Here is a 25,833-nt window from a genome sequence, read left to right on the forward strand (position 1 = left end):
TCAGTACATAGCTGAAGACATATGAGAAGAGGTAAGGTTTCCCAAACTCCATCCTAAGTATTGATCAGTGGGGCCTACTCTCTAATCACCAATTAAAAGGGAGAATATTTCTATATTGAGAAAATGATCAACCGATGTGTGAGGAAGTCAGAACAAATCCGAGTATATACCACTAGTGAGTATAAATGGTTATCGGTGGGTCTTGTACAAAGACTGGAATCTCACACCAAAGCCTTCAACCAAAACACAGTGATACATGGAGAAACATCTATGAAGCTTTCCCACTTTTCAGAGAACCTTCTTGTGCGTCTCTCCTTCTGGAGTGATGCCTCCAACCAATCCTGACTAAATCTGAAAATGGCCTGGGGATGGGATGGGCAGTCTGTTTCTATATTTGAAGTTTTACCACCCTTAGATGTTCTAAAGTCATCTTTTGAAAGAGACATGGGGTCTATTTACTAAGCAGTGTTGGGAGACAGAGTAAAAAGTGATAAGGTGCCAGCCAATCAGCTCCCAACTGTCATTTCACAGGCTGTGTTTGAAAAATGACAGTTGGGAGCTGATTGGCTGGCACCTTATCACTTTCTTATCACTTTTCACTCTGTCTCCTAACACTGCTTAGTAAATAGACCCCATGGATTGTAATAACTCCCGAAAATGTCACTGGTAAGATGGCACCACAGAGGAAGAGGGACCTGCTTGCCAACACAAAGTAAGTATACTATGGATGCAGGGTATGTGGGGCCCCCTTGTACCCAGGGGCCTATGTGCACCGCACATCCTGTACCCATTATAGAATAGATACACCTATGAGGGAGACATAAAATGGGAGACAGAAGCATTTTGTTAAGTTAGATTTATTTCAGTATAGAGAATACTAGAGTGGTGCTTTATACAAGAGAAGTGGATAGTGCAATCTTCTAGCGGCTTCCAGCAGATCAGGGGTTGACGGAGCAATGTACAGCAGGATAATATACTGGCAATATGTGATGCAAAACTTTCATGTAGTTTTCGTCATAATAATATTAATAGTCTGCAAAACTCTGAAGAACAGATTCAAGGAGCGATAGTCTGCAGGGCGCTCACAGAGAAAAGGTTATGAACAGATAAATGGGTTTTACAGAGTTGAGAAACTGCAGGTCCCTGACTAGGAATAAATGGAGACAAACTGATATCTGACAGACTGACAGAAGCCAGCCTGTCCTAGGGAAAGGTAACACGCTGTGCAAGTCACTAGAAGGACAGGCGAGGCCGGATTAAGGCCTACAGGGCCCTGGGGGTGAAAATGATTAGGGGCCTATGGTGAGAAGTGGAGGGGGTGTGACCAGGGGGTGTGTGCTGAGTGCTGTGTGGGCGTGGCCAGAGCCATGTGGGCGGGTACACCCCTAACCTATCTGCCCTAATGTCTCCATAAATGCGTTAAAATAGAAAATAAGCATCATTTTGTGAGGACAGCAGAAATACTTATGATTTAGGAGCGCCCATGTGGGCAGCTGGTCACCATCGTTCTGCCATAATGATGCTTATTTTTATGTGGATGCCTGGGGCTAAAGTCCCATCTGCCCCTTTGTTTATCTGGCCACGAGGACAGGTCCATCCATTGGTGCAATATTCTGCAGAGCGTTGGAATAATCATATGTTCTCTTGGAGCAGCTTGGGTGCAAATCTGAGAAAGAAAAGAAGTTGAGTCTGAAATGTGTCCAGGACTGGTTCAGCCGGGTGCTAAGTTAGTTATATACATATAGTGACACACTCACCCTTTACACTGGCACCGTCTCTGCTGGCGCACGTTCTGTAACAGCCAGGCCCTGTACCGTGCTCGCCGCTGCAAAGACAACCAGCAATAATCAGCGCAATGACAAACATTCCTATCTCTGCATATTCTATTGTCCTGCCAACATCAGGAGATACACAAACACAATTATACACAAAGCTGCTACCTACAGGGCAAACATTATTACATACAATATAAAGTGATCAGACAACTATGGGAGGGTCTCCGAAATAGTGATATATGGGACTACAATAATTTCATCAAAGTGTTACCTGAAAATCTAGTCTAGCAATAGTAAAATTATTTATTTAATTGTATTTAAGTATTTCAGGTGCTGAGTAGTAAAGCAAAAAAAAGAAGCATTAAGTTTACACTTACAAATACAATGTTGCACTGCAGGTGGGGGAGATATAAAGGGGGCGATTCAGAGGTGGACGCAGTTGCAGTAATATCTGCGACTTTTGTCTCAGTCGCGACTGCGTCTTCATGACAATGTTGCAGCTGATGGGTGCCCTATTGAGTTGCCCACCGGCTGTGGCATACAAGGAGGCACTATCGGCGCACCATTGAACGATGCACCTGCCTATGGCAGAAGCAGAATGCCCGAGTGACCATGGTCTTTAGACGCAGTCACTGCCATCGACATGCATGCGACTGTTAGCCTGTGAATTGCGTTCGCCTATAAATCAGGCCCTTAGTTGGGAGGGGCGTGTAATCAGAAATCTAAATTGCAGTGTAACAATAAAGCTGTCCAGCATTTGTGGGCTACATGCAAAAGCAGCCAGTATTTACGCTGCATGCAAAAATGATATTAAATAAATGTATTTATGTATAAATGTTTACACCCACGTAACGCATCGATGGTTGTAAGGACCAAAGCACCCAAACTGCGTAAGACTTTGCATTGGCACTTTTCTGCACACTCATTTTCTGCGCATGCAATGAATATCCTGATGCTATATAAATAACTGATAATAATAATAATAATAGTAATAATAATAATAATAATGGTGCCCTTTGCCGAAATGGTGATATGAGGAATTGTCTACTTACTTCATACACAAAGGGCTGGCTTCCTATTACTTGCAGGGCAACAACTCTAATGTCTGTCTAGTTATAATAACATAAGGGCCTGATTCAGAGATGTAAGCTAACTCGGTGGTTACAGTACATCTCTGATGGTTACTGTACATCTCCAATGATTACTGTACATCTCTGATGGTTACTGTACATCTCCAATGATTACTGTACATCTCCGATGGTTACTGTACATCTCCGATGGTGGGAGGACTGCGCATACACAGGACCCATTTTGCACATGTGCAGAACGTGTCCTGCGATCTCGCTCATAGGCCTCCCCAGGTTGCAGCATGATTGACATGCTGCAGCGTTTGGGGTGGCGGGGCATGTTGCCCCCGTTTTCTGGTGGGCACAGATTTCCTGGCCTCGCAAGTGACCAGGAACCAGCCAGGTTGCGGTAAGCTTCAGCCTCTGCAGCCTGGCTAAAGGGGCAACCATTGCGATCATTGGTTGCGATGAAGATCCCAGGCTGCGACCTCGGTCGCAACGCAGGGATCGCAGATGCAGCAAGGAGGTCCCTGTTTCCTACACCCACCTCCTGCTGCATTTGCATTTTAGATGGATGGAATTGCACAGGCGCTTGTGCGCCACTCTACGATTCCGTCCATCTCTGAATAAGGCCCTATGGGTGGGATGTACTAAGCATCGCATCCGCAATGTGCTACATCTCCCCTGACTTCGGGTACATACCGTGGTTCATTATCGTGGTATGTACCAAGAATGTCGCAAAGGACAGCTCTCCCGACTAGTGATGTCAGTGGGAGTGATTTTGGCTCTGATAGAGCCAAAATCACTCTAGGGCAGTGATTCCCAACCTCGGTCCTCAAGGCACACTAACGGTCCTGGTTTTAGTAATATCCACGATTAAGCACAGATGGTTAAGTCAAAATAACTGAGGCACTAATTAAGTCAGCTGTGCTCAAGTATGGTTATCCTTAAAACCTGGACTGTTACTGTGCCTTGAGGACCGTGGTTGGGAACCCCTGCTCTAGAGCTTGTGGCAGGGAGACCCTACCGCAGAGTCTCCGTCGCAAGTCCGATGGTCGCGATGGTCAAGACCATCGCGACCATCTTTTTGGCCGCTCGCATATGCTGTGGGCGGCCACCAATCCTGACATTCTTTCTCTCACTACCACCATACATCATATTAAACCCTGTTCTAAACCTAGACCAACACAATTGCCACATTATAGGGACACTTGAATGTTTTTGAACTTTATACCTCTGTGTTCTTCATGTGACATCAATGAATGTGTGCTATGTGTATTTCATATTAGAAAGAAACAAGTGAGGTCCAGCATTATATTTGATTTTGCTTTTGGACTGTGATGTTTCACTAACATGTAGCAATATCTTTTTCATTATGATGGTATAGAATGATCAAAGTGGGATTAAGTATTATTTCAACTCATGTCTTATATTGTACAGCAGTAACACGGATGATTAATGTCTACAGGAATGCATAATTAATCAGCAAGGTACACTCTATATATGTGTATACATATTGGTATGATTTATTAGATATCTACAATCCTTTTCGGAGTGTGTATCTTCCAGTGCACGCAGGCATAAGTATATGTTTCCATCCATGAAATGGATTTATCAGAGAATAAGGCAGACACATATACCATTTAATGGTTTTGACCTCAGAAAAAATATATCCGATCAGTGAGGAAGTATTATCATAAACCAAGTTCCTGCATATTCTAGGAATAGTTTAAATTGTGAACAATCAATATCACTTATATTTTTCCTCCAATATATCGGATTAGTGAGGTTTTATCATTTGTGTCCTTTGGACCTTTAATTTGCCTGAACTGCGAGTAATTGGTGATACACAGTATTTATGAGCATACTATACAAACAATCTTTATTAATTGAATAAGTTAATTCGCCAGGCCTCTTTATTTCTTTGATGGGAGTAATAAATCTCCCTGTTTTTGTATATATACATATACATTAACTAAACTGTGGGAGAGAACAATAGTTCTCCTTTTTGTGTACGATACATCATTTGTCTTTTTGTTGTTTATAGTTGCTCTTGTTTTTTAATAAATATAGAATAAAAGTTAATTCTTAACAGGACATCCAAGTCATAACTCTATACCTTCTGTGTGCCCCCAAAAAGAGTCCTTCTTCTTTCTTCTTCACTTGGTTTATATCAGTGGTCGAAGTGGGGCGGTATACGGCGGTATGACATACCGCCACTTCCCGGCCCCACTTCAAGAATGCACCAGCGCTGGGATCCAGTATGGGATCCCAGTGCTGGAACAGCAGCAGCAATGTGTAGAGATGTGTCCCCTGCGGGACACATCTCAATTGCTGCAGCGGAGGCGCTGACATGTAGCCGGGAAAAGGACCTGGTCCCGGCTGCACTGTAAGCACCACGCACTGTGCGGCTGCCAGCCAATCACGAGGCTCGCAGCCGCCAGCCAATCGCGGGACTCGCGGCCGCCAGCCAATCGCGGGACTCGCGGCCGCCAGCCAATCGCAGGGCTCGCAGCCGTCAGCCAATGAGAAGCTGCCAAATGGCAGCTTCTCATTGGCTCGTAGCGGCGCCAGAAAAACTGCAGTGAAGACCAGAGGATCCCGGTGGCTCCACTCCAGCAGCGCAGATAAGAGGGAATTAGAGAGAGGGGAGGGTGTGACAGAGGGAATAGAGAGAGGGGGAGACAGGCTAACCATTGTAGGGGGTGAAAGAGAGAGGGAATCAGTAAGGGCAGGGTGTGAGAGAGGGGAGCAGGCAGGGAGAAGTGTGAGGGGGGGTAGGGGGGGTTAGAAGTACAGTGGGGTGATATAGAAGCAGGGGCCCATAAGGGGGGGGGAGATTCAATCTCCATACCCCCACCTCTAAATTACCACTTCGAGCACTGGTTTATATGTTATAAACAGACTCTGGGAGCACCAGAGACTTACCAATAATACAGATCCAACAGACTACAGTCTCATGATCAATTTGGTAATATTTTGCATATATTTGTAAAAGTTCTAACAAGGTTTTTTAGAGATATACTAGTCATATCATTTTAGCAGGATTTTTTCAGTGCGGTTTCCAATATATTTCTCTCCTATCTCTTCTCTGGCCCTTCCCCATGAGGCCATGGCCCTTTTTTGGTTGCATTATGTCCCTTTGAAAAATAAGGGGGGCGCCAATGCTCTTTCTGGCACAGGACACCAAAAAGTCTAGTTACGGCTCTGGTACTTTACATTAGACTGGCAACTATGCCTGGAGGAAGGAGTCGGCCAGTAAGGCACGATGAATTGCTGTCTTCCAATTGGCTGCCTTCTTTTCTAAACCAATTTACTGTATGAACTAATTTCTGGATCTTATTCTGACCCCGTGTCCGGAAATTGTTTTGCTGGTCATAAGAAACCAGTAATCAGATTTCCCAGACGCCAACCTTTGCCAGTTCCCGTCCCTTGTCTCCGGCCACAACGACTTTACTTCCGGCTGCGGCCTGTGCGGGACGTGAAGTTAGAGAAAGGTAACGATGCTTTCATTACAATACTCACCATCCTGCGACACCGAGCTGTCATAACAGTTATGGTCACTATAAATAACAAAAGTACGAGGACTCCAACTCCAACCGTCACCCAGAAAAGGGAGTTTGACACATCCAGGAAACCCGCCTGCACCTCTGAGGAAAGAACAGAGAAATATTTCTCATTGTAGTATATTGGGGCAGCGTCTGTAATCCCTGTGCTGTCCTATTGGAGTTTAATAGCACTGCACAAATTGTGACATTATCATTTTGACACTCATTAAACATTCCAAGTCTTATTAAGGGGTCTATGTAGCCTTGTAGTAATCGTAGACGGTAAAGTAGACAGGAGATAAAGTACCAACCAATCAGCTCCTAACTGTCATGTTACAGGCTGTGTTTAAAAAAATTACAGGTGCTGTACTTTATCTTCACTTTATCTCTCTTCAATGGCAGTACATAGACCCTGTTGTGTGTGAGGTGGGTTAATAGCAGCGTCTAATGTATGTACATAACACTTGAACACTCACCCAGTATCAGACTGGCGCTGACCTTCCTCTCCACTCCAACCACTACACTGCAGGTCCAGTTCCCCACAGTCTCTGGCAGAGCAATGACTTCATTGGCCAATGTATTTTTCCCCACCTGCCCGCAGTTCTCTTGTCTTATGTTTGTATGATGCCAGCAGAGCTTCCCGTCTGTGTCTATACAGGTTACGTGACACAGGAGAGTAACAGCAGACTCCATATTGATATCACCGGGGTGCACAGACACTGGAAAAGAGAGTTCAGTCAATAGAGCGCTAATACAGCATACTGTAGGAAATGGGCATTAACTATAAGTATAACCCCACATATCACATAATGGTCACATTCTGAAAACAGCTAGGAAAACAGTACCCCAAGTATCACCCTGCATGTGTGTCCCAACAGAGGGCTTCATCCTCAAAACGTAATTTCAAAGGTGGTTAGGTACATACATGGCAGTCAGTTTGGGGCATGGGTGGCAGAGGCAGTTTAGGGCATGGATGGCAGAGGCAGTTTAGGGCATGGATGGCAGAGGCAGTTAGGTACATTCACAGCAGTCAGTTTGGGGCATGGGTGGCATAGGCAAACGCAGAGGGGGTTTCCGTCTGCCTGGAAACCCCCCTCCCCAGTCAACACCATGACCACAATAGAAATAGTAATATAATAGAATGCTACTAGTCCTGCATGTTCTTTCACAAATGAAATGATTAGCAACACCTGTGGATCTTTTAAAATGTGTCAGCCAGTAATAAATACACCTGTGCACCAACTAAAAGATGTGGAAAACATGCACTGTTAGGGGTGCACTGCTATAGACCGTCTATAGGGCTAATAATTAATACTGTATAATAATACACTATCCAGTACATAAGGAGACCGATATGTACATTTATGTCCAGGGCAGTGCCAGGTTCTTCTGCTGCTCCCCCAGACTCCCAGGCTTGCTCCAATGCTCTGGAATTGTGCCCACATCTGACATAAAAACATTCAGCTCAGGCAGGATAGCCCTACTGCCGTATCTAATGGCTTACTGTGATCACTGGTCCTGTATATGCTGGAATTATGACACACAATACACTTTGTATGTAACATATTAAAGCTGGATAAGTACTAATTATGCCCTCTTCGTGGACAGGCCACACTCACTCTAAAATCAAGCATTTGGAAACCCCCCTCTAGAAATCCTGCGTTTGCCACTGGGTGGCAGAGGCAGTTTAGGGTATGGGTGGCAGAGGCAGTTGGTAACGAGCCAGGTGTGTAGCCAGCTTGAAATACTGCCTTCACATCTAAGCAACACGCTGCTGCTGCAATTTGATGAATATACTGTGAGTAAGTAACTTTCCTTAACAACAATTGTAATTCACGGGAAATAAAAGTGTAGCCCACTAATTACTGCCCAGAAGTGTTTTACAATTTGTACCTAGAGGACCCATCTTACCAGTGAGATTAGCCACGCACACTTGTGTCACCAGCGTCTTCTCTCTAGCGCAAAGCTTCAGGGCGATCGCCATCTCATAATAACCACTGCTGGGATTCGGGAGACAAATGCTCAGGTTATGCAATTGCTGTGGTGGGGTCTTCTGGTTGCACTTTTCAGGCCAGCATGCAGCCCTATTAGTGACCGTGAGTTCTTTCATAATCTTGGACTGGTAAGTGATGTTCCCCCCTACTGAGCCCACTTCATGGGGCAGAGGTGTTTGCTGCACCTTAAAGTTGAAGAACCATGGGATAGTGATGGGGTGTTTTCCTGCCATGTACACAATGGCTGGAGAAGGCACAACACCTGTGTAAATGAAAAAAAAGAGGGATAAAGGTGAAGGGCAGCCATGATATTAAGATGGCGGACAAAGTAGTGATACATGACTGCTGATATAAAAGTTAAAGAAAAACTAATGTTGCCCCCTCCCCAGCTCCACTCTGTCCCTCTGCTTTGCCCAGACCCGTTCTTCTCTTTGTTGGTCCCAGCCCCCTCACCCACTCTGTCGCAGCTCCATCCCTTCTGCTCCATCCCGACCTCTCCCTTGTCCCATTAAGTCATCCTCCGCATCCCAATACTTACCCTGCTCCCGGCAGCCAGTCCTCCTTTCCTAGGTGTCCTATCTCACTCACTGGTGTGCACGCCAGGGCCGGATTAAGGGGGGGGTCAACAGGGACGGTCGTTCCTGGGCCCCCACACACAGAGGGGCCCCCACTAGCAGCGGTGCAGCCGGTGGCTTCACCCGCCGCTAGTGTAGTGTAGACCGCGCAGTGAGCGCGACCACACTACACAGTGACATACACACAGCCGCCGGCGGCAGCTGTGTGTTTGTTACAGCAGCCGATGAGAGTCACACAGACTCTCATTGGCTGCTGCTTCAACAGAGGGAGCCGGCTGGAGCTCACTTATGAGCTCCGTCTTCCGGCTCCCCCCCGGGTGATGATGCGAGTGATGTCATGACGCTGACGTCTCTCCCATACTGACGGAGAAGAGGAGCCGGAGCGGACAGCGGCGGTCGCGTCAGGAGCGGGGTTTCAGGTAAGTTGTTTTTTTTGTGTGTGTGTGTGTAAGGGGCACTGCATAGGGGGGGCCGCTTCATGGGGGCAATGCATAGGACAACTACTGGCGGCACTGAATAGGGGTGGGCTACTACTGGGAGCAGTGTATAGGGGGGGACTACTTCTGGGGGCAATGCATAAGGGGGGACTGCTGGGGGCACTATATAAGGGGCACTACTGAGAGCACTGTATAGGGGGACCACTACTAGGGAGTTATATAAGGGGCACTGCATAGGGGGGACCACTATTGGGTCTGGGTGCACTACTGGGGGCACTGTATAGGGGGACCACTACTGGGGCATTATATAAGGAGCACTGCATAGGGGGGGACACTACTGGGTCTGGGGGCACTATATAAGGTGCACTATATAGGGGGACCACTACTGGGGAGTTATATAAGGGGCACTGCATAGGGGGGACCACTACTGGGTCTGGGGGCACTGCATAGGGGGACCACTACTGGGTGCACTGCATAAGGGGCATTACTACAGGGGACGGTGGTATATAGGGGCCCCCACAAGTTTGTTGCTCAGGGGCCCCACAGACCTTAATCCGGCCCTGGAGCACGCCCAGGTTTTCAGTAGATACTTAATTACTCCGGCACTTCCTCACCTACCTCCTCCTCACAGCTCATCATTCGCCACCTCCGTATCCTCCCAGGAACGCTTACTAAAATTCTGAGCCGCGTCTCTGTGCGCAGACAATCGGGACACATTCGCTGTGTGACTCGGATGCATGCGCAGACTTAAGACATCGCTCGTTTGCATGTGACATCGACACTGCGTCCGTGAATCAGGCCCAAAGTGTGGACAGAGGTTACATTACCGTTAACCGTGACCTTTATAGTGATCTTCACTTCATTTCCACCATCGATTTTTATGCGGCACTCGTAACTTCCGCTGTCTTCTAACTGCGCATTTTCCACCACCAGTTTGGGTGCTGTACCGATAGGATTGCCGCCTTTCTTCCAGGAGACTTGGAGACCAGGAACTGTCTGAGGGGACGACTGAATGGACAGTTCTAGATCTTCTGATGAGATGAGTTTGACTAAAGGGTTGCGGACATTGAAGAAAAACAAAAATGAGTTTTAATTGAGAGTTTAATGTCTTCTTGAAATGAAACAGGCCTTCCACTGGGAGTAATGTCTTCCCTCTGTAAGGAACTCTGGAAGCCAGATGACATCTGCCCTGACCTATTAGGTTATATTAGCTGCAGATATTGTTTATACCAGTCAAAAATTATCCGCACTCCAGTTATATTAAAACTTCTGTTGGCCGCGCTGTCTTATCAGCGCTTTCCGTACTAGGTCGGTGTCTCCCCAGTCACTGGTTTTTTGAACGTGTTACGTCAGATTATTTGTGACTGCAGTGCAAGGAAAACGCATGGGGGTAGATGTATGACGTGCGGCCATAATGCTTCCTGCTTCGCCTCTTTACCGAGGCGAAGCAGGAAGCACTACCGATGAGATGTAAGACCATCTCATCGGTCGGAGAGGGGGAGCGTTAACTCCCCCCTCCGGCGCTACCCGCTAGAGACAGCAGCGCATCAGCCTAGTGCTGATGCGCTGTGTATCAGTCCCGGCCGGCTCCACTGAGAATGCGCGGGATCTCGCAAGTATCACGAGATCCCCGCGTGGAGCCCTGGAGCTGGCAGCCGCCGCAGCAGGGACAGCGCTGTCCCTGCTGTGGGGATAGGCTAGCGCCAGGCTGTAGCTGTCATTAACGACAGCTACAGCCGGCCGAACGGTCAGACGATCTGACCGGTCATACATAGCCCAGGCTATCGGCGCTGCTATCTTGCCTCTATCATTTACCGCCCAGACCCCCGATCATACATCGGGGAGAATCGGTATCAGCGCACATAACGTGCACTGATACCGTTTCTGGGCTTCATACATCTTCCCCATGGTTTCTAGATTGGGCTTTACAAACGCTTGCTTTTAGAGCAAGTGTGGCCAGTCCTTTAAGGGGGCATGATCAGCATGTAACAAGTATAGTCTGCCCCATGCAAAGTGTAGTGTATGAATTACTAGTGGTGTCCCTACCGGTATTTGCACCTGGTGCGGGTAGGGGTGGGCTTTCTTGTAGCTCACGTGGCAAAACCGCGTGCCACTAAAAAAGGGGCGTGGTCTCACGGTGGAGGCATGGTCTCACAGGTGGGGCAACCCCCGTTTTAGTTACTCCGGGGGTCCCGGAGATGTGGACTGCCCCCGGGAACCAGTCTGTGTGCAGTGCCGGCTCCCTCACTGTGTCAGGAGCCGAATGCTTCATGTAATGCTACAGTGCAGCACCCGGGTCCTGTCACTGAGGGGCAGTGGCGTAACTAGGGCAGGGCGAGCAGGGTGTGTGCCCTGGGCGCCGTGGGGCCATGGTCCGGCCCACCCTAGTTAGCCACCAGTGTAGCGCCGACCGCAGTGAGTGCGGTCAGTGCTACAGATTTACACAGGACCGGTCCTGTGCTGCACACCTGAGCCCGTTCCCTCCCCCTGAGCGCTTGCCCAATAGCACCAGGAGGCGGGCTCAGGCTGTGCATAACACATGCATCGCCGCCAGCGCTGGAGGCGATGCATGTGTTAAACAGCAGCCAATGAGAGTCAGATAGACTCTCATTGGCTGCTGCAGCACCCACTGCAAGAGCCGGACTTCCGTCCGGCTCCTGCAGTGGGTAATGGGACAGACGTCATGACATCATGACGTCTTTCCCATAATGCTGAGCGCGCCAGCCCGGGAGGACTGGCGGGCAGCGGGAGCGGTGTCACGGTCCGGAGCAGCAGCGTGGATTCAGGTAAGTATATTTTTATATATTTTTTGTTAAAACCTGTCTGCACTACTGGCGGCACAACGGGGGAGGGGGGTGGCTACTACTGGGGGGACCTCTACTGGGGGTGGGGGCACAACGGGGGGGTGGCTACTACTGGGGGCACCATTATTGGGAGGACCTCTACTGGGGGGGGCTATTACTGGGGGCACCATTATTGGGAGGACCTCTACTGGGGGGGGGCTATTACTGGGGGCACTTAATCGGGAGGGGGAACCTCAACTGGGGACCACTACTTGGGGTGGGGGAACTACTAATAGGGGCATTATAAAAGGGGCCTTCTACTAGGGGCACTGCACTGGGGGGACCACAACTGGGGGCAATAATAGGAAGGACCACTACAGGGGGCACTGGATAGGAGGGATCACTACTGGGGGCCTGCATCAGGGGGACCACTACTGGGGGCATTATAAAAGGGGCCTACTACTAGGGGCACAGCACTGGGGGGACCACTACTGGGGGCAATAACAGGAAGGACCACTACAGGGACCACTGGATAGGGGGGGTCACTACTGGGGGCCTGCATCAGGGGGACCACTACTGGGAAAACTGCATGGGGGGGACTACTGCTGGGGGCACTATATAAAGGGCACTGCATAGGGGGGGGGACTACTACTGGGGCACAGTATATAAAGGGCACTGATACCACTACTGGGCGCACTGCATTGTGGGGACTGCTACTGGGGGCACTGCATAAGGGGGAACACTACATAGGGCACTGCATTTGGGGGGACCACTACTGGGGGCACTGAGTAAGGGGAACTAATTGGGGGCTGTATAAGGGGACCACTACTGGGGATACTGTATAAGGGGCACTACTATGGGCCTGCATAAGAGGGACCACAAGTGCATACTGGGGGTACTGTATAAGGGGTACTACTAGGGTTAAGGTACATATGGATAGGAATGTTCAGCGTAAAAATAAAGGGGTGTGTCATGTTGACACGCCCCATTTTTAAATGACCACGCCCATTTTGTTTCCCGCGCGCACATATCGTGGTGTTGGGGGGGGGGCTCCCTTTTCAAATTTGCCCTGGGCTCCAAATACCCTAGTTACACCACTGCTGAGGGGGAAACGGCACTTTGTGGACTGCACCCCCTTGTGACGCCAGTGTGTATTACAGTACTTCAGGCATATGCAGGGCAAATGACCATGGTAAGGTGCTTACCTTCTGTTTCCTGGTTCGGTGACGACTTGGATTCACACACAGCAGACTTGGAAGATGAAGCTGCTACCACTGGGCATGTACAATCAACAGAACAAAGAAAAAAGAATTGTGTAAGGTGGATGCACTCATACTAAAATATAACCTCTATTATATATTTAGTTAAAAATTCTAAACATAAGGAGAAACCACAGTGAAATATAAAAGAAAGTATATGTATATAATAAAAGAAAGAATAAGTGTATTAAAATAGTCCCGACCGCACGGGGCTCCTATTATATGTGAGTTAAGGTAATAGTACTTTTATGTGATGTCACTGTCTCTCTAGTAGCTATAATAACTATCGGACAAGATCACTAATAAATATATTTATCTTGAAGAGATGTGTATAGGTCTCAGGGCCTGATTCAGAGCCGGACGCTCTGACAGAGCGCTCGCTCTGAATCAGGGCCGGTCTTTTTTTTTTTTAGAACGGCCTCCTGGCCGCTCGCATAGCTGTGGGTGACCACCCACAGCTATAGCGAGCGGCCAGGAAGATGGTCGCGATGGTCTTGACCATCGCGACCATCAGGCTTGCGACGAGACCCTTGTGGTAGGGTCTCGTTGCCGCAAGCCCCAGAGACATTTCGGATCTAACAGAGCTGGAATCTCTCCACTGACATCACTTGTGATGTCAGTGGGGCCGGCCCCAAACGGTAGGCGTTCACATGGGAACGCCTCCGTTTGGGCAGCCACCCCCCCAGCCCGCCCACCAAAGGGGGCGTGCTGTCAGTCACCATCGACAGCACGCCCCCTTTGGAGCGAGACCCGGAGCGACGGTTTGGCCGCCGCTATCTGGGTCTCGCACATGCGCACGACGGAGCCGGCTCCGTCGTGTGCATGAGCTCTGGGCCACCATCGACCCGGTTGCGAGCGCTCAGCGCTTTCAACCGGGTCTGAATCAGGCCCTCAGTTCGTCAAAGTATTAGTTCATGGGTACATGATTCGATTCTCCCCAGAACAGCTCTATTACACAATCCTATAAAGAGACAATGAATGAGGATACAACGTGTCTAATTAAGATTCCAAAGTATATGCAATTAAATGGTTGATACCAATAGATAGAATTATTTCTAGGGGTTATATGATTATATTTTTCTTTTATAAACTATATCTGATAGATATTTGTACCGGTGTGGGTAGTTTGTCTTTTTCAAATTGATTCTACCACTGGGCATGCGCAGCAGCTCCGTTACGACCCTTATATTGCATGCTTACCACGGGCCGGGTTGGGGGGGGGTAGAGGATTTTCTGGGCAACTGGATCCCCCCCCCAGTGTTTTCCTTGTTGATATGTACTATTGGTATGCAACCATATTCGATTAACAATAGGCACCAGCAGAATGTGAATATGGAGTTTAGGCCACACCATTGTTCCTTAACCAGGCTTGCAGGTTTATTGTAGGTAGACAGCAATACGGCGTTACAGACAGCAATGGCAGTAACAGTGAACTCTAACATTGTAGGAACTCTCCATCAGACTTCCTGTAGTCTGTGCCTCTCTATTCCCTCATGTCCAACAGAAGGTCACATTTCCAAGGCCACACCATTTGTGATCTGATCTTCAGTTATGGAACTGGAACATGAACTATATACTATGTATGTGAAGTTGTGAACATACTTCTCAACATTTCAAGCTCCTATATTGGCACATGGCAATGCTCTTCCAAAAGTCTGTGTCACATTAGGGGGCTGTCCTAATCACAGGGGTATGTCTAGCGCTTCTAAAACGCCTCTCCTGAATAGACCTTTGAATTCCAGCACCTTCACCGTGGTGAGCTCCCTGCTTCCCAGGTCTCCAGACAGTCCCAACATTTGGGATTTATGTGAATGTATTAAACTAATCAAAGTGCTAATGACGGCTGTATTGTCTCTTTAAACATTGGGGGAGATGTATCAAACTGTATCTAAAGTAGACAAGTGGAGAAATTCCCTATAGCAACCAATCAGCGTCTAGCTGTTATTTTATAGAATGCATAAGATAAATGATAGGTAGAAGCTAATTGGTTACAATGGGCACTTCTCTACTTGTCTCCTTTAGGAGGTTTGATACATCTCCCCCATTGTCCTGTTAGGGGCAGCACTATGTAACTCCTGGATATCAGTGCAAAGAAAGTTATATTTGGATTTAGTTTCAACTAGCGGTGGCACCTGTGTGGTGTCTGTATGTTCGCTACCATATTTACATAGGTGCTCGACTTTCCTCGCATACCCCAAAGCAGTGCTGGAAGGCTAATTGCGTTTGGTGGCTGTGATAGGGAAATTAGATTGCAAGCTCCACTGGGGCAGGGACAGATGTGCTTCAAGTAAGTTCATTCTTACACAAGCATTGGCGGCTCCAGGGGTGGGGGCTGCAGCGCAGTCCAAAATTCAAATAGGGGAACCACACCAACTGCCACTCTAAACATTGCCAGTCGGGACTCGCTGGAAGTTGGTGTGGTTCCCCTTTTTGAATTTTGGTCACTCTATAAAAAATGTGGGCACTATAAAATTAAGGATGGTGATAATAATAATAAACATTGCGAAAATGGGATTTATATGAAAACAAAGTAAAAAACATATGGATGGGAGAAAGGAAGGGCGCTGTCAGGGGCAGCTGGTTCAAAAAGGAGTATGTCAAACTCCAAGTGAAATATAATATAAAATAAAAAAAGAATTGAACAGCGCTAATACCAATGATATTACTAAAATGATTGTACTGCAATATATTTAGTGGAATATATTGCAGTACATTCATCTTAGTAATATCATTGGTATTAGCGCTGTTCAATTCTTTTTTTTCTTTTTAAAGTAAAAAACATGTTAATAATGGACATTCTAAAAGCATGGTTACCTAGTCATCCTAATTACCCACCCCCCCCATTTCTGCCACACCTCACGCATTCCGCCATCGCTCACCTTGGACGACAAAAAGTTCCACAGTTCGAACAGTTTGCTTTTCTTTTATGCAAATATAATTGCCTGAATCCGAGAGTTGTACCTTAGTCACTGTCAAGTCGTTTGTGACATGGGAAAGGACTTGAAAGCGATGTATTTCTGTAAAAAGGGATCAAAAATAACACAAGATTATTCCTAAAATTATTATTATATATGCACTGTATATCATATATCCGTCAACACAATAAAGCTGCATACACACGTAAAGATTTTCTGTCCAACCATCCAACTAGTTGATTGGTTGGAATGAAAATCTGGTAACGTATGGGAGAAACTGATGATCAGCAATTTGCTCCTAAATGCCAGAAAACAGATGAAAATGGTCGTCAGACAAGTTTGTTAAATGTTTGATCAAAACAATTTGTTTAAACAACAGTTTTTGTCCATTTTCCAGCGTTTGGGAGCAAATTGCTGATTGTCATTTGCTTTCATCCCTTACCAGGTTTTCATTCCAACCAATCAACCAGTTGGATGGTTGGACAGAAAATCTTTTTAGTGAGTATGCAGCTTAAATATTTGGGGTACTTCATCTTTCCAGCCAGTGGAGGGGTTTAGGTACATAGGGGTATATTTATTATCAGGTTTTAGACCCGATAATTATAATTTCTTATCACCACTAATTGCGACAATGAGAAATGTAGTTTCCGGGTTGCCATAGCCAGTAATTTTTGTGAAGATGGCATTAGGTGCTGGAGCCAAGCTCCAGGAAAGTTTCTTATTCCAGAGTTTGGCTAATCCAACATCATAGCTGCTGGTCATGCTGTCAGAAATGGTTATTTTTTGTTTTGCCTCTTATAATAAGACTAAAGCCGGGTACACACTAGACGATGTCTAGTGTGTACCCGACCTAGCTAGTGACGGGTGCCGGCATCTGGAAGTGCATACACACTGTGACATACTGCGTGCACACTGGACGACTTAAAGAATTTGTCGTAACGAATGGTCGTCATCAGCACATTCTTTTAAAATGTCGTCCAGTGTGTACCTGCCAATAGAAGTCTCTTAGATTTTGTGTGTTTCTGGAGTTACATTTGGGTGAAACTTAATATTTGCCAGTACCAACCCAACCCCCCCCCCCCACCCCCTGGAAAGTGTGGGTTTTCAGGGGATAAACCACAAATATTATTTAATAAATAGTCCAAAGAAACTTTACATTAAAAACTACCTGTAACATCTGTAAAGCTGTACTGTGGACTTGAGAAATTGCTCACAGTAAAATGTAGTCTATGGGGTATATTTACTAAAGGTCAATTTTAATCGATTTTAAACCAATCAAAATCGATTAAAATCGATGTTAGGTTTCTGGGACTTAATCACACATTTACTTACAGAAAACTTTTTGATTTAGTTTTTAAAGTACTAGCAAATGTGTGATTTAGCTTTAGAAACACAACATTAATGTTAATCGATTTTGATTGATTTTAAATCGATTAAAATCAACCTTTAGTAAATATACCCCTAAAAGTCATATAAAGCAATCAGGAATGTAATCGGAAACCAAAGCCCCCACCACATAATTGGCGCGGCGTTACTGATCCGTACAATGGTTATTTGTTGTTTTACCTTTTATGTTAAGACCCTGACGTCTGTTATATTTCACGTACTTCAGGAGTTGACCAGAATTCTTGTTCCACTGAATATCACCGGATGTTTCCACATTACAAGGCAGCGTGATATCCGTCCCAGCCGCTGCTACTATTTTCTCACTGGATGCCAGAGACAGGCCTGTAATACAATATACTCGTCAGTAATATGCTCAGCTTGGGGCTCCAGTCACGTTTCTAATGGTGCTAATGTTCATTCAGAAAGATGGGACCAAGAAGCGAAGCATAAATAGGTTTGGTGCTGTATATGCATATTCAGGAATATACAGTAGATGTCTTTGGAGAATAAGGGTAATGAGAGACTACTTAGATGCAAGAGCACATCAATGGCTCAGGGTGAAGATTACATTATGGAGACTCTGTAATCCTCTGCAAAGCAGCAAGAAAGTTTTGTAGTACGGTGACTGCATTTCGAAAAGTGGGCATGGCCACATGTCACAAGAGGCGTGGCCACTGAAAAATGGGGGCGTGTCAACATAACACACCACCGTTTCTCGTCATTATGGGAACATTCCTTTCCATACGCACCTTAATGACACCAGTAGCAGTGCCCCTCTTGCAATGCCCACTGTAGTAGTGCCCCTTATGCAATGTCCCCAGTAGCAGTGCTCCATGTAGTAGTGCCCCTTATACAGTGCCCTCAGTCGCCATCTTCAAATGCTTCCTCCGCCCCTGTCCAGCTCCTTCCGCCAGATATCGGGGATCTTGTGTGCCTGCGTGACGGCGCACTCCCATCACTGCTCCGAAAAGGAGCAGTGAAGCAGCTCGCGGGGACAGCTGATTTCGCATCAGCTGTCACCGTGCAGGAGCAATGATGAATTGCTCCGGTGGCCGCCGCAAGTCAGAATGTTAATTATGGGGGTCCATTCGGACCCCCATAATTAACATCATGAATAGGCCCCCTTGTGTCATCCAGGCAGAAGGCGTACTCCTGTAATAAGTTGTACCGATCTCATACACTAGTATCACAGATATCTCCTCCTTACCTTCCTCTCCCGGAATGGCCGCTGTCCCCATACACTAGTATCACAGATATCTCCTACTTACCTTCCTCTCCTGGAATGGCCGCCTTTCCCATACACTAGTATCACAGATATCTCCTCCTTACCTTCCTCTCCCGGAATGGTCCCTGTCCCCATACACTAGTATCACAGATATCTCCTACTTACCTTCCTCTCCCGGAATGGCCCGCTGTCCCCATACACTAGTATCACAGATATCTCCTGCTTACCTTCCTCTCCCGGAATGGCCGCTGTCCTCATACACTAGTATCACAGATATCTCCTACTTACCTTCCTCTCCCGAAATGGCCGCTGTCCTCATACACTAGTATCACAGATATCTCCTCCTTACCTTCCTCTCCCGGAATGGTCCCTGTCCCCATACACTAGTATCACAGATATCTCCTACTTACCTTCCTCTCCCGGAATGGCCCGCTGTCCCCATACACTAGTATCACAGATATCTCCTGCTTACCTTCCTCTCCCGGAATGGCCGCTGTCCTCATACACTAGTATCACAGATATCTCCTACTTACCTTCCTCTCCCGGAAAGGCCGCTGTCCTCATACACTAGTATCACAGATATCTCCTCCTTACCTTCCTCTCCCGGAATGGTCCCTGTCCCCATACACTAGTATCACAGATATCTCCTACTTACCTTCCTCTCCCGGAATGGTCCCTGTCCCCATACACTAGTATCACAGATATCCCCTGCTTACCTTTCTGTCCCGGAATTGCCCGCTGTCCCTATAAACTAAAATCACAGATATCTCCTCCTTACCTTCCTCTCCCGGAATGGCCGCTGTCCTCATACACTAGTATCACAGATATCTCCTCCTTACCTTCCTCTCCCGGAATGGCCGCTGTCCTCATACACTAGTATCACAGATATCTCCTGCTTACCTTCCTCTCCCGGAATGGTCCCTGTCCCCATACACTAGTATCACAGATATCTCCTACTTACCTTCCTCTCCTGGAATGGCCACCTTTCCCATACACTAGTATCACAGATATCTCCTCCTTACCTTCCTCTCCCGGAATGGTCCCTGTCCCCATACACTAGTATCACAGATATCTCCTACTTACCTTCCTCTCCCGGAATGGCCCGCTGTCCCCATACACTAGTATCACAGATATCTCCTGCTTACCTTCCTCTCCCGGAATGGCCGCTGTCCTCATACACTAGTATCACAGATATCTCCTACTTACCTTCCTCTCCCGGAAAGGCCGCTGTCCTCATACACTAGTATCACAGATATCTCCTCCTTACCTTCCTCTCCCGGAATGGTCCCTGTCCCCATACACTAGTATCACAGATATCTCCTACTTACCTTCCTCTCCCGGAATGGTCCCTGTCCCCATACACTAGTATCACAGATATCTCCTGCTTACCTTTCTGTCCCGGAATGGCCCGCTGTCCCTATAAACTAAAATCACAGATATCTCCTCCTTACCTTCCTCTCCTGGAATGGCCGCTGTCCTCATACACTAGTATCACAGATATCTCCTCCTTACCTTCCTCTCCCGGAATGGCCGCTGTCCTCATACACTAGTATCACAGATATCTCCTGCTTACCTTCCTCTCCCGGAATGGTCCCTGTCCCCATACACTAGTATCACAGATATCTCCTACTTACCTTCCTCTCCTGGAATGGCCACCTTTCCCATACACTAGTATCACAGATATCTCCTCCTTACCTTCCTCTCCCGGAATGGTCCCTGTCCCCATAAACTAGTATCACAGATATCTCCTACTTACCTTCCTCTCCTGGAATGGCCCGCTGTCCCCATACACTAATATCACAGATATCTCCTGCTTACCTTCCTCTCCCGGAATGGCCGCTGTCCTCATACACTAGTATCACAGATATCTCCTACTTACCTTCCTCTCCCGGAATGGCCCGCTGTCCCCATACACTAGTATCACAGATATCTCCTGCTTACCTTCCTCTCCCGGAATGGCCGCTGTCCTCATACACTAGTATCACAGATATCTTCTACTTACCTTCCTCTCCCGGAATGGCCGCTGTCCTCATACACTAGTATCACAGATATCTCCTCCTTACCTTCCTCTCCCGGAATGGTCCCTGTCCCCATACACTAGTATCACAGATATCTCCTACTTACCTTTCTGTCCCGGAATGGCCCGCTGTCCCTATAAACTAAAATCACAGATATCTCCTCCTTACCTTCCTCTCCCGGAATGGCCGCTGTCCTCATACACTAGTATCACAGATATCTCCTCCTTACCTTCCTCTCCCGGAATGGCCGCTGTCCTCATACACTAGTATCACAGATATCTCCTACTTACCTTCCTCTCCCGGAATGGTCCCTGTCCCCATACACTAGTATCACAGATATCTCCTACTTACCTTCCTCTCCTGGAATAGCCGCCTTTCCCATACACTAGTATCACAGATATCTCCTCCTTACCTTCCTCTCCCGGAATGGTCCCTGTCCCCATACACTAGTATCACAGATATCTCCTACTTACCTTCCTCTCCCGGAATGGTCCCTGTCCCCATACACTAGTATCACAGATATCTCCTGCTTACCTTTCTGTCCCGGAATGGCCCGCTGTCCCTATAAACTAAAATCACAGATATCTCCTGCTTACCTTCCTCTCCCGGAATGGCCCGCTGTCCTCATACACTAGTATCACAGATACCTCCTGCTTACCTTCCTCTCCCGGAATGACCCCTGTCCTCATACACTAGTATCACAGATATCTCCTCCTTACCTTCCTCTCCCGGAATGGCCCGCTATCCCGATAAACTAAAATCACAGATATCTCCTGCTTACCTTTCTCTCCCGGAATGACCCGATGTCCCCAAACATTAGTGTCACAGATATCTCCTGCTTACCTTTCTCTCCCGAAATGGCCGCTGTCCCCATACACTAGTATCACAGAATCTCCTGCTTACCTTCCTCTCCCAGAATGGCCCGCTGTCCCCATACACTAGTATCACAGATGTCTCCTGCTTACCTTCCTCTCCTGGAATGGCCCACTGTCCCCATACATTAGAGTCACAGATATCTCCTGCTTGCCTTCCTCTCCTGGAATGGCCCACTGTCCCCATACACTAGTATCACAGATATTTCCTGCTTACCTTTCTATCACGGAATGGCCCACTGTCCCCTTACACTAGTATCACAGATATCTCCTGCTTACCTTTCTCTCCCGGAATGGCTCACTGTCCCCATACACTAGTATCACAGATATCTCCTGCTTACCTTCATCTCCCGGAATGGCCGCTGTCCCCATACACTAGTATTACAGATATCTCCTGCTTGCATTTCTCTCCCGGTATGGCCCTTTGTCCCCATACACTAGTATCACAGATATCTCCTGCTTACCTTCCTCTCCCGGAATGGCCCTCTGTCCCCATACACTAGTATCACAGACATCTCCTGCTTACATTTCTCTCCCGGAATGGCCCTCCCCATACACTAGTATTACAGATATCTCCTACTTACCTTTCTCTCCTGGAATGGCCGCTGTCCTCATACACTAGTATCACAGATATCTCCTGCTTGCATTTCTCTCCTGGAATGGCCCGCTGTCCCCATAGTATCACAGATATCTCCTGCTTACCTTCCTCTCCCGGAATGGCCCTCTGTCCCCATACACTAGTATCACAGATATCTCCTGCTTACCTTCCTCTCCCGGAATGGCCCGCTGTCACCATACACTAGTATCACAGATATCTCCTGCTTACCTTCCTCTCCCGGAATGGCCAGCTGTCCCCATACACTAGTATCACAGATATCTCCTACTTACCTTTCTCTCCCGGAATGGCCTGCTGTCCTCATACACTAGTATGGGGACCTAAGTTTATCAAGCTCTGAAAATACAAATAAAAAAATACAATCTTTTGGAGCTTGATTGCTGGAGCATTCGCCATTTTCAGATGACGTTTGGGAACGAGTCCCAGGTTGCAAAGATCCATTTTGCATCCCTCCGCCCCTGTCCGGCTCCTTCAGCTGGACATCGGGGCATTTGTGCGCCTGTGTGAACTCTAGTTCATGCAACCGCACTAGTTTCACTGCTCCAAAATGGGCAGATTCTGGGAGACAGCTGATTTTTGGATCAGCTGTCTACGCAACGGAGCAATGATGAATTGCTCTGACAATCGCAACAAGTTGAAATGTTAGTTATACGAGCGGACCCCGATAATTAACATAATGAATTGAGCCCTATATCTTGTTGTAGCTGGTTGTCAGGTACATGCATACAAGATCTACAGTAAAAAGATAGTCAATGTCTAGATAGACATCAAATGGTAGACAGTCGATAGGTAGACAGGGACAAAAGGCAGACATGGATGAAGGTAGACAGGTACTAAATATCGACAGGGCCAAAAGGTCGACATTGAAATGGTTGAAGTGTGTTTTTCTTTGCTTTCTAAACCTAATCTTCACCCTAACTTTCCCCTTGGTGCCTAACCCTCTTTCCTGGTGCCTAACCCTAACCGTCCCTCTTAGTGCCCTAACCCTCCGGTAGGTGCCTAACTCTATCCGTCCCACCTAGTGCCTAACTCTAACTGTTGGGGTAAGTGCCTGACCCTAACCCTCCCTCCTATAGTCTAACCCTAACCCTCCAATAAGTGCCTAACCAATAGCCTACCCTTAACCCTAAAAAAAAAAAGGGTCAACCAATTTTGTGTTGACCATTTCAATGTTGAACTTTTAACCCTGTCAACCTTTTGTACCTTTCTATCTTCATCCATTTTTGTGTGCCAACCTTTTGTCCCTGTTGACCTTTTGTCCCTATCCACCATTTGTTGTCTATCTAGACATTGACTATATTTTTACTGTAGATCTTTTATACCAAACTCGTTTCAGAGAGCTGTCTATTTTTTTGATCGCTCTACATTACATTGGACTTGGCACCAGGACCTTAAATTCTACCTTCAGTCTAGACATTGTCGACGTTCTACTGTAGATCTATTGATCGGAATCCCTCTGGAACAGTTGCACTAAATATAAACTCTCTACTGTCAGATGATGGATGTAACCATAGGTTCTTTCAAACCATATTTTCTCAAATAATTAAGATCTTGACCAAGTTAATGCCGTTCAAAAATAATAGGTCAGCTTTATTTATTTACAATAATAAGTATGGTGGCAGAGGAATGAACGGCAAACCACCGGTGCCAGCTTGACTTAGGCAAAAGGCAAAAGATGTCCACAACTTACCAGGGCCAACTATCCCAATTAATGGTAAGTGAGCTAATTGCAAGGGCCAACTCTCCCTTTGTAGCAAGTGAGACGGTATCCAACACCCATACCGATGCGCCATTTTGGCCCACCCGGATGAGTGGGGCCGCTGACACCAGTAAGGTGAAATCAGCCTAACCCGTGCATTGATGGGGTGTGCACCGCTCCTACTGCAGCAATATGGACGCTTTACAGATCGCCGGTCTTTCCCTGCCATGAAATAAAGCCGACACAAGACAAAATAGAGAAGGGAGGGTGGAAGATCAGAATCTAAGAGGCTGAATATCCTACAGACATTACACCAGTGGCGTAACTAAGGGGGTTCGAGCAGGGCGTGTGCCCTGGGCGCTGTAGGACTGGCGGCGCGGGGAGGGGGCGCCGCTGGTCACGGTACCAACCCGCCCTAGTTAGGCAGTGTAGCACCGACCGCAGTGTGTGTGGTCAGCGCTACACATTTACAAAGGACCGGCGCTAGGCTTCCCTGCGCCGGTCCTTTGCTGCACAGCCGAGACCTTACCCAATAGCGCCTGGAGGAGGGTGGGAGGCAGGCGGTCTCAGTGCGGCGGCAATGTGTGTGTTAACCAGCAGCCAATGAGAGTCACACAGACTCTCATTGACTGCTGAGCTCCCACTGCAAGAGCCGGCTCCCTTCCGGCTCCTGCAGTGGGTAATGGGAGAGACGTCATGATGTCATGACGTCTCTCCCATAATGCAGAGCGCGCCAGCCTGGGAGGACTGACGTGCGGCGCCGGGAGCAGTGGCTGGAGCCGGAGCGTGGATTCAGGTAAGTGTATTTTTTTTTATTTTTTTTTACTTGTGTTGTGTGTCTGCACATCGGGGGGGCACCATTACAGGAGGGGACCACTACTGGGGGCACCATTACAGGGGGGGACCACTACTGGGGGCATTGCATACTGGGGGTACGGTATAAGGGGAACTAATTGGGGGCGTCATAAGGGGGACCACTACTGGGGGTACTGTATAAGGGGCACTACTATGGGCCTGCATAAGAGGGACCTGGACATTGCATACTGGGGGTACTGTATAAGGGACACTACTGGGGTTAAGGTGCATATGGAAAGGAATGTTCAGAGTAACGATAAAGGGGTGTGTCATGTTGACACGCCCCATTTTTAAGTGACCACGCCCATTTTTGCCTGCCAGCTCACATAGGGGGGGGGCTCCATTTTTACATTTGCCCTGGGCTCCAAATACCCTAGTTACGGCACTGCACTACCCATAAGCCCAGTAACCACTCCCCCCTTAACAACAAACAACCTATTCCTGTGACTTAACAACTGTCAATCCTAAATTACCACTCCTTTCACTTAACCCCATCCATCCCTGTCTAGAGGTTTATATGCCCTCTGTTCTATGCAAACCTCGGTTATTTATGTGTGTTCATTGTGCAAGTCAGCAACAGATAAAAAAAATCACTTACATTATAGTTCTGAAACATCGATAAAATACCAGGGGTCTCTTGTAGTCCTTTAAAGTTATCTAGAGTGCCGCCACTTTGCACTGCGCAAGAATCTCCTTGATACAGTACATACAATCTGTGCAATAGTTATACCACGCTACGTCTCCGCTTCACACTTACATGTCTGGAAATACAGGAGGTGAATGCTGAATCTCAGTAATTTCTCCTTCAT

General features: G+C 47.3%; 1 protein-coding gene across 1 annotated transcript; it reads right to left on the bottom strand.

Annotated features, from left to right (window-relative positions):
* Nucleotides 1-932: 932 nt before the first annotated feature.
* Nucleotides 933-25,833, bottom strand: LOC148477896 (uncharacterized). The gene is made up of 10 exons (XM_088456084.1): nt 25,782-25,833; nt 17,920-18,081; nt 16,318-16,455; nt 13,385-13,453; nt 10,224-10,445; nt 8,302-8,646; nt 6,867-7,109; nt 6,368-6,492; nt 1,758-1,825; nt 933-1,666 (listed from the first exon to the last, which is right to left on the bottom strand). Exons 1-10 carry the CDS (start codon nt 25,831-25,833, stop codon nt 1,633-1,635), a joined length of 1,458 nt encoding a protein of 485 aa, XP_088312210.1. The 3' UTR covers nt 933-1,632.

Source organism: Taudactylus pleione, unplaced genomic scaffold, assembly GCF_031769625.1.
Source record: "Taudactylus pleione unplaced genomic scaffold, aTauple2 ptg000685l, whole genome shotgun sequence".
Classification (NCBI taxonomy): domain Eukaryota; kingdom Metazoa; phylum Chordata; class Amphibia; order Anura; family Myobatrachidae; genus Taudactylus; species Taudactylus pleione.